The sequence below is a fragment of the Gekko japonicus genome, unplaced genomic scaffold (assembly GCF_001447785.1).
Source record: "Gekko japonicus isolate JY-2015 unplaced genomic scaffold, Gekko_japonicus_V1.1 scaffold803, whole genome shotgun sequence".
Lineage (NCBI taxonomy): Eukaryota > Metazoa > Chordata > Lepidosauria > Squamata > Gekkonidae > Gekko > Gekko japonicus.
In genome coordinates, this window is record NW_015167562.1 from 637,642 (window position 1) to 647,300 (window position 9,659).

The 9,659-nt window shown below is 40.5% G+C and overlaps 1 protein-coding gene across 1 annotated transcript in view; it reads right to left on the minus strand.

Moving 5' to 3' along the window:
• Positions 1–4,490: 4,490 nt before the first annotated feature.
• ZBTB21 (zinc finger and BTB domain containing 21) overlaps positions 4,491–9,659 on the minus strand; it is an 18,101-nt gene continuing 12,932 nt past the window's right edge. The window contains exon 3 of the mRNA XM_015413769.1: positions 4,491–7,614. Within this exon, the coding sequence (XP_015269255.1) occupies positions 4,491–7,601 (3,111 nt within the window). The 5' untranslated portion in view covers positions 7,602–7,614. The remainder of the gene's footprint in view (positions 7,615–9,659) is intronic.

Here is a 9,659-nt window from a genome sequence, read left to right on the forward strand (position 1 = left end):
CCTTTATCAGTTATGATATCCCCATATAGACAGAACAAGACATTTCAGGTTTGTTAGTCATAACCAAACCAGAATGTCAAAGAACAGTTTGTAACTGGTTTGGGAACCACAGGTTATACTTATTCCTGTTTGCTGTGATGTCTGAATTCATTAACCCCTTGTAGCTACTTGGTAACAAAAGCAGCAATATAGGGATGGTATCCCCATGCTCGGATGGACAGGTAGAAAGCAGAAGCAGACAAACCAGGATTTATTCATTACGTCTTCAGATACTTCAGAAGAAGTGAGCAGACTCATGAAAACTCATACCCTGCCACAAATTTTGTTAAGTCTCTAAGGTGCTACTGGACCCTTGCTCTTTTCTACTGCTAAAGACAGATGAACATGGCTACCCATCTTGATCTGTCTTTATGTCTGATGGTCTAACTCAGGGGTGTCAAACACAAGGCCTGGGAGCTGGAACTGCCCCCCCCCCAGGGCTCCTATGTGCCCCACGAGCAAGTGGTATGAGGGAGGGTATGCTGGGGGGTGGGCATAGGCAGAGCCAGGCAGTCCATTGTGGCTTCAGCACAGCAGAACAACCTTGTCTGCAGCAGTCAAGCATTGTGGAAGTATCTGCCCAGTGCTGCACTGCTGCCTCTACAGTCCACCTATGTGGAGTTTCCTCTGCACCCCCTCCCAGCCCATAGGGCCTTGGAGTGAGGGAGGATACACCAACTCAGATCTTACAAGCTGCTGTCCTTTATACAGTTTCTATCTCTAGTACCCAGCATTACGTTTTACGGCACACATGGCCCGCCCGACAAAGTGGCATTTATATCAGATCCGGTCCTTGTAACAAATGAGTTTGACACCCCTGGTCTAATTGGTTTATTGCACAAACCATGGTTTAAACAAACCATGTTTATTGCAGGCTAGGTGTTGCTAACCCTACAGTGACGTCCCCAGGTTTTTGATGGTCTAACTCAGGGGTGTCAACCATAAGCCCTGGGAGCTGGAACTGCCCCCCCCCCAGGGCTCCTATGTGCCCCACGAGCAAGTGGTATGAGGGAGGGTATGCTGGGGGGTGGGAATAGGCAGAGCCAGTCCATTGTGGCTTCAGCACAGCAGAACAACCTTGTCTGCAGCAGTCAAGCATTGTGGAAGTATCTGCCCAGTGCTGCACTGCTGCCTCTACAGTCCGCCTATGTGGAGTTTCTATGTGGTTTTTTCGCCTACTAGGCGAGGATACATTCTGGTGCCCTCCCGTGCAGGGCGGCGGGTGGGCTGAGGGGGCGAGCTGCAAACGCATGTGGGGAGGCGAGATTGCTCGAGGGGAGGGGGGCCTGTGCCAGGCTGCAAAAGGAGCTCCAAAGAGACAGCGGGGGCGGCAGAGGGCAAGTGGCACTTTCCCGTCGTCCCGGGCTGTTCCCCGCGCCTGCCCCCCACCTCCTTCTCTTTCTGTCTGGGGGGCTACAAAGAGGGGAGTCTGTTGCCAGGGCAATGGAGGCTTCCTGTGCGGGGTGAGGAGGGGATGAGGCCGGCCAGAATGGCACCCTAGGCAACAGTCTAAAATTTAACAATAACCGGCCGGCCCTGCCTACAGATAACCTGTAATTTTTTCCCCAGTGAGACTAATAATGCAAGGAGGAAGAAATTTCAGTCAGGGCCGAGGGAACGCTTGGGGTGGGGGGTTAAACACACACACCAGTACCACTGTTGTGGTCTATTTTCTAAACCTCAGCAAACTGTTTTTAATTAAAAATCAAAACATTTGGAAATTGGTTACAGTTCTCCTGCATCATAGCTGATTTGACTCCTTAATAAAGCTAGAGTTTGCTAGAATAATAGTGGAATCCTAAGAACACTTTCCTGGGAGTAAGCGCCATTGAATAAAATGAGACTTGCTTCCAAGAAGAAATGCTTCCTCAGGTGCCTTCACTGACAGAATTATTTTGCTATCTGTGCTGACAGGCCTCATGTTTACTTTTAGGGCTTGATATTGTATTCCACATGAAAGCCAAATAATGTCTTTCAGATCTTGTTCCTGAATACTGGAATCATAATCTTAAATAGCATAAGATGAAGACATACAGCAGTATGTGTTCCTTGCTTTTCTGAACAGGAGTTCCTCATGCTTTATCAGAAACTTTTTTAAAAAAACCTCAGCTTTCAACAATGGCTTCTGATGTGGCAGAAGTGAGCTTCCTATTCTTCAGAAAAGAAACTGAGAGTCCCCAAAGTATATAAAGGCAGACAACTACTTTCTATGAAGAAATTTTATGGGATTATTACTACATGCTACAGTCCTTGCAAACAGAGGGTTGGATTCAATGAACCATGACTGGAATGTGTTCACTGGAATGATTTCTCCCTGAGGGAGCTTCAAGAACCAAGTTGGATACAGCATAGAGGGTCTTCCCCTCAAAAGGGAAAATTAACAGAAATTGCAACTTCCTTTTTTGTATGAACTCTACGCTAGACACCCATGCAAGAGTGAAGGTGGAAACAATTTTTGCCAGTTCCTCCTCCTTGCTGTAGGTCCCACTCCGTTCTCTGTTCGACGGTCCCTAAGGCTTTAGGAACAGCAGGGGAAGAGGGGAGAGATGCATTCTATAAACTCATTCCATTAATTGTTAATCACAATAACTTCTATCATTGCATCCAACCCTGGAAGTGTTAAGCAGTTACTCTGTGTTTACATGAAAGCAGATTCCATTAACACATTGTACTTCAAAATAAATGCATTTAGAACTGGGTGCCAGTTATTACTTTTCTGTTCAAACTCAATAGAGTTCTCACTTCCTTTAATTATAATATTAATGGAAGTTACAATTACACACTATATTGCAGTCTCTTCCTAGACTCCAAAAGAATCTCTCAAGTGCTAAGTGATACATCTGTAGCATTTACACCCTCTTTGTTCATGCTAATGTCAATCCATTAGATCAAGTTTAAAATGCCACATCAGTGGACTAGTTAATCTTGAACTCCTGATTAGAAAACATTCTGTTAGTGGTTTCTGGCAGATACCTGTATTCATGAATCCACTGTTCCATTTCAAGGGGAAACTTGCCCCTAAAGCCTGTTACAACTTGCCTCCATTTGACTCTTCCAGATACAAGAGAGCCCATATGTATACACAGCTCCATCAGTGACTGGAACCAATACACACCTTGTACATGCAGAGGATTTGTGCATACATTTGAGTACACACAGCTCTTAGTGAAGTATATTATGTCTAAAACAGGCACACAATTACATGTGTGCAAGTTGCCCTAGAGTGAATGGGATTTAGATGCTCTTAACAAGGTCACTATGGCATATAACCACAATCCAACAATGTATAAAATAAAATGCCTGACATATGACATACAGGATGGAAAAAATATTCTGCTCATTGCAGGTAATATATTTATGAAGTGCAACATCTGTTGTGTCACATTTACCCCTCCAATTTGAAGTAAGTGGATTTAATGGGTACTTTGAATTTTTATTTTATTCATTTATACATATATAAATATTTGTATTTTAATCTTTTAGTCAAGTTATTTTTTGTAGTCATGGTAGGGCTTGCCACATTCACCTAAGGGAATTGCAGTTGCTCCTGTTTTTCAAAAACTAGCATATCCATACATTCCACTTAATAAATCACATCCACTCCAATACAAATCAGAAATAAACCAAGAACAATTTCTGAAAACCACACAATGCTATTTGTATTTAAAAGACAGTAATATAGTTTTGCATTAGGATACACAGCTGGCTGCTTGTTTAGCACAATAACTCTAGTTACCAAAATATCTATAGAATATCAGCCTCTGAGACATTAAATAAAGCAGTGTAACTTTGTTCAGACACTCTTCCTTCAAAAACTCTGTAAATGGCTGGAAGCAGGCTGTCTGCTACTTTGTATATAAAAATCCAAGTATTCACATATTGCTAAATTTAGATTGTACTGTATCTTGCACAACTTCCACAGAGAAAAAATACAGTTAACAACTGCCTCCCTCTATACTTAACAATTAATTATCAAAGTTTTCAATAAGGGTCAAGTTAATTCAAATTTGAGGTTTTATTTGTTATTGCTAATGTTTCATAATCACTAAGTGAACACAGCAAGGTATTCAATTTCCCCCCTTAACAATGGATGATTTCTATATGGAACTCAGAAAAGAGTTTTTGGTGAAAACCATTAACTAGCTGCAGGATTTCATTACTCTGAACTCTTAAATTGCTCTTTATATGAGTTCATATATACTAATATCACAGGATGAGGAAGATGTAATCAGATTTTAATTAATTATTCTAATTAATTATTCTGTTACTAGAAGACCCAGAACACAATACCCAGAAACACGAGCAATTTACTCAACTAACAATAATATAGTTTACCTAATTCTCCACATCAGCATCATAAATTTCTAACTTTCATTTCAACTGTATAAATTCAGAATCATCATGGAAATTTAAGAGATCTTTAAAACTCCTTGCCAGCATTCTTTATGTTTTTAGTTATGTGTCTGTTCATGACTCCAGAGACTAAATGCTGTTTTAAATGTCCTGTGGCAAAGTTTGCACATATACTGTCTTTTGAATGTGATGGCTGAAAGTGGTGGAGCATGATAAAAGAGCGTGTCCGATTCCTGTGGAACAAATAATTTCTCAGTAGCTGGAGGGGTTTCTGACAAACCTGTGGGGCTATCAGGTTCCAAAGGCTGTATTTTTGGAAGTGGTGGGGGAGGAGGCAAAGGTGGTGGTGATGGAGAATTAGCTGGCGCACACATGTCAGGATCTTTGCGCACAGGTTCCTCAGTAGGCTGTGCCATATGGGACTGGAAGTGACTCCACAGACGGAAATTGGTTCGGAATGCCTTGTTACATACATGGCAAATGAAGGGCTTCACAGAGCACAACAGCTCTTGGTGACGCTCTAGCTGCTTGTGTACAGTAAAGATTTTCCCACATTTTTCACAAGGCCATAAGCCAGTGTCTTTTTTAGTAATTGCTCCCTTGGGTTCCCGGTTGGCATCAGAGACCACCTCCTCCTCTATATCATCTGCAGGTTCTTCTTTGATCTGAATTTTAAACTGCTTGGAGACACTTAGATCTTCAGGCAGACATGAGGAATCTTCTGAATCAAAATTAATCTGCTCTGAAGAATCACTGAATACACTGTCTTCTTTGGCTATGACAAAGTTGTTCATCTTGTTAGGCTCCGACTGAGAATGCAATCTGGAAGTACTACTAACTTCACCATTATGTTCTAGAACCGGCAAAGAAAAATTCTCAGTTGGAGCCATGGTATTCTGATTGTGAACTTCAACCTGATGACGCCAAATACTGAAAGAGGATTTAAAAGTGCGCATACACTCTAAGCAAGTGAGCTTCTTGTACTCACATGCAATTTCATGGTCATGCTTCAGCTCTAGAGAAGAAAATCGAAGGCTGCAGTAAGGACAAACTGTGGCATTCCGGCAGAGTCGCTCATGATTTCCCTGTTCAATAAGAGAGGAAAGCTTAGCATTACAAAGACGACACTGGTAAACTTTTTTGTTTTCTACTGGGCTTTCAACATGAATATCCTCTTTTGGTTTAAGAACCTTATTTAATCCAATGGTCTTTTCCCCTGGATGCATTTTTATGTGCTGCTTAAACTGTGACAGGAAGCGATATGCTTTCCCACAGAAGGTACAAATGTAAGCTCCTCTGGTTCTTGACCTTAGGTTTCTTTTGATGACTTGTGCTTGTGAAGCAGCTTGTCCCTGAAAACCTTGCTTGCCACGCCTTAGTTTAACAATCAGAGCCTTTTTAATCTCTCGCTCTCTCACTATATCAATTAATTTCCTTTGGAATTTTTCATCCAAGACAGCGTGTGAACTGGAGGCAGGTGAAGGATTCTTCACAATTCCATGCTGTGTCTGGCAATGGGTCCAAACTTTGAAGTTTGTGTGAAATCTCTTATGACAAATATCACAAGCATATGGTTTTTCAGGATTGTGGTACATGTTGACATGACGATGAAGGCCTGCAGTTGACCTGAAAATCTTAAGGCAATGTTTGCACTTAAACTTCTTGTTAGGCTTTGTTTCTTCCAATTCACCATATTCATCTTTGCTAATGTCAGAATCTGGGAAATCAGCGTCAAGTGGCGTAGGATTTGAGTTTTCCTCAAAATTGTCCTCTGCCCCAGGGGAAGCACGTTCATCAAACTTAATTTTTTTAATTGGAAGCCTTCTGTCGGCTTGAAACCTTCTTTTAGCTGGAAGTCTACTCAAATCTCTATGGTCATCTTCAATTTTGAAAGGATAACTTTTATTGGCAGATGAGGCATCCCCCACTGTAACTCTTATAATTTCAGAAGGATCTGAAAGAGGGCTGCTAGGCTCAGTTTTTATCCGCATTTCTCTAAGAGGAGGTGATGTTATCTCCCTGTCCGTTGACTGTGAGGCACTAAAAGATCTAAGGCGATGTGAGTGAATTACCTGTGTCTTATTATCAGCAGCTGCCTTTTCTGAAGACTCGTTCATGGATGGCTTTGGGGATATTATATTTAACATTCTCCCTTGGGTGTTGTTGATTGCTGAAGATACATGTGAAGACTTCAGGTCAACAGAAGATGCATAAACAGGAACCTGACTATCCATGGACAATGACCTTCGTAGGAGACTTTTTACAAGTGGTCCACTCCTGTCAATACTTTGTTTTTCAGGAACAGGTACTCTAGATGGAATCACCAACCCTAACTTTGAATAGTAAAGCAAATTTCTGTCTTCTCCTGCACCAGCTCCTTTTCCTGTCTCTTTCAACAAAAATGTAGAGTCTGAAGAACTACATACAGATACAACTGATGGACATGGCCTTTTCAAGGGTACTTCAGCTGACTTTCCTGTTGGTTCATTTGCTACCACTTCCTTGTCTGAAAAAGGTTTCTGTGATAATACTGTATTCCTTTTAGTTCCACTTTGGTCATCCAGTGCACCTGAAGTTTCATGAGACTTGGAATATCTTAGAAAACTGTCTTTCAACCATTTCTTCTCATTTAGTGGTAGACTGTGCAGAAACTCAGTTGCCTTTGTTACTTGTGGCTGTGATGAGAGTTGAAAACTATGGCTTAATTCATGAGGGCTATGACCAACATTTTCCCCCTGTGTTTCATTTTTGTTCTGACAAACTATGACACTTCGTTTCTGGGACGTGCTTTCATCTTCTTCCTGGACCATTATTTTCTTAATGGGACATGCAGGCAAAGGAGCTTGAGGACTTTTAGAAACAATGTTGGTAAGAAAAGAAATTCCAAGACTGTACCCCACTTCTTGCACAGCTGCAAGACTGCTTTTCTCCACGAACAAGGATGATGAGTAAATGTAGTTTAATACATTATCAAAAGTATCTGGTTCACAAAAGTCAAGCTGAAATACTGATTGAGTCTCATTTTCTTTAGTGAACAGAGTCTGAAAGTATTCACTGCTGGCAGCCAGAACATTTTTATGAGCCCGGAATTTGTGGTCTCCGACTATAAGAACAACATCACAGAGTTGCCCTTTTAGACGTTTCTCATTTAAAGCACTTAAGAGAGAAATAGCATGTGCAGGATTTATATAATGCAGGAGACCCTCCATGATTTAGGCTTACCTGAAAGACAAGAAAACAGAAAGAACCACAGTGGGATTTTGATATACTTTTAGTGAAAGAAAAAAATATTAAAAGTACAGTTTCCCTCCAGCCCACCCATAACAAGTTAAATGAAAAGTCATTTTTCATTAATATTTCACTTTGTTTAGAAGACAGTATTAATACTGTGGAAGCTAATAAAATTTTAAATAGCAATACATAATAAAATTACCACAAAAATTTGTAACAGGTCCACCTGGTGCATAAAGAAAAAAATAGCCAAGTATGATTCTGCAGATATGACCTTTAATATATCTCGAAGTAGTCACCCACCTGTGATGGATAATTAACAGTGCCATCCTAAACTGAGTTACACCCTTCTAAGTTGGTTGAAGTCAATGGGGCTGAGAGGGATGTAACTATGTTTAAAATTCAGTTCAGTTCAATTTATTCGGTATATCACCAGCCCAATTACAGACAATACAAACAGGGTACCAATAATATATATAAAATATTTAAATATAAAACTGCGTTTAATCTGCGTATGTTAATTACAAAATTACTAAAACTCTACAATACTCTGTTATTCAACTGTTGAATAAGTATTATAGGGGTTATACAATTCTACTCCCCATCTCCTAAACCTTCTGGATTCTTTCAAAAATTGTACTACATGTGCAGCACGTATTTTTTGGGCTATATGTTTAAGATTGTGCAGTTCACAAAATCAATTTTGCTTGGGTTTCCCCCATCTTCTATAAATATGAACGATGACGGCAGAAAGATATTTGAAGTCAATTAAAAATCATCAGTATATTATGAAGCTTATGAAATGATTTTGCTCAGTCACTCTTTCAGCTATGGGGACCAATGGATTCAGTCAGCATGATAACTTCATTTGTTCAAGATGATAATTAGACATGCAGCTTTGTCAGTGCCCTGTTTGAGGATGTGAGAATGTTGTCTCTGCCTCACAGATTAGTTTTATCTCATCAGGGCTGGAGGGAGATAATGATATGTACATGGAGAACATTTCATAATCAACCACTACTAAGCATGTGTAGCTGTGAACCCATGTGTCTATTTCCACTTATCCATAAGTTTACCCTTCCTGTTTTACGTACAGTGTTGATTCATGTGACTTTTCTTAATCATATATATAAGCCCAATGTATTGGCACTTTCTGGCTCTTCCACTGGCTGTGCTATGCGCTCCATCAGCCATTGGCCCATCAATCGCCACTCAAGAGTACTTGTGTGCCATTGGCTGGGTGCTTGGTTCACTCCTCTCCCCCACCCACTGCTGGCTTGGCCACTTCCCTATCAGAATAAACTGCCAAAACAGCTGTCTCTCCTGACAAAGAACACTTTTTTTAAGCCCCCTCGAGGGGGGAATTTTTTATTTGCATTTCTATAAAACTACAACAGAAATTGGGGAGGGAAAATCTACAATCTATAGGAAAAAGTAAAGAAAACCTAACTAAAAACCCAAGAATGGAGGTTATATAATGCTTAAAACATAGTTATTACTCTTATACATTTGCTTTCAAACATGAAGAGTGCCCGCCAATCATCGGTTCTGTTGACAAAACCTGTTTATCTGACTGAACAGAGAGTAGTTCTAAAGCTATAACGCAATAATTACAGCCCTTAAGAAAAGTTTAGCATCACCCCGCTTTACCCCCCCCAGGCATCTTTTAAAACCAATGTTCCCTCAGCAAGAACATTACAACACGTTTTTCTTCGTCTTTGATGTATCTTCTTTCTTCAATTATCTTTTCATTTCTATAAGTCTGGATCTGTCCATTCATGATATGAACCAAGTTCCTTTTTTCCTGGGAGATCTTTGCTTCCTTAGATCAAAAGAGTCTTTCCTTTTGTTGTAATTACAACATGCTCATTGGAGATTCTAACCTTTCTCTTCCTCGTTGCCATCTTTTGAGGATGTTTACATCAGCCAAGAATGCCAAAGTCGCTTTCTTTTAGAAAAACTCTCTGCTACAGTCCATCACCACAGTTTGATCAGTCCCTCCCTCCTTGCTTTCGCATTTGCTTAAAACGTCGGGA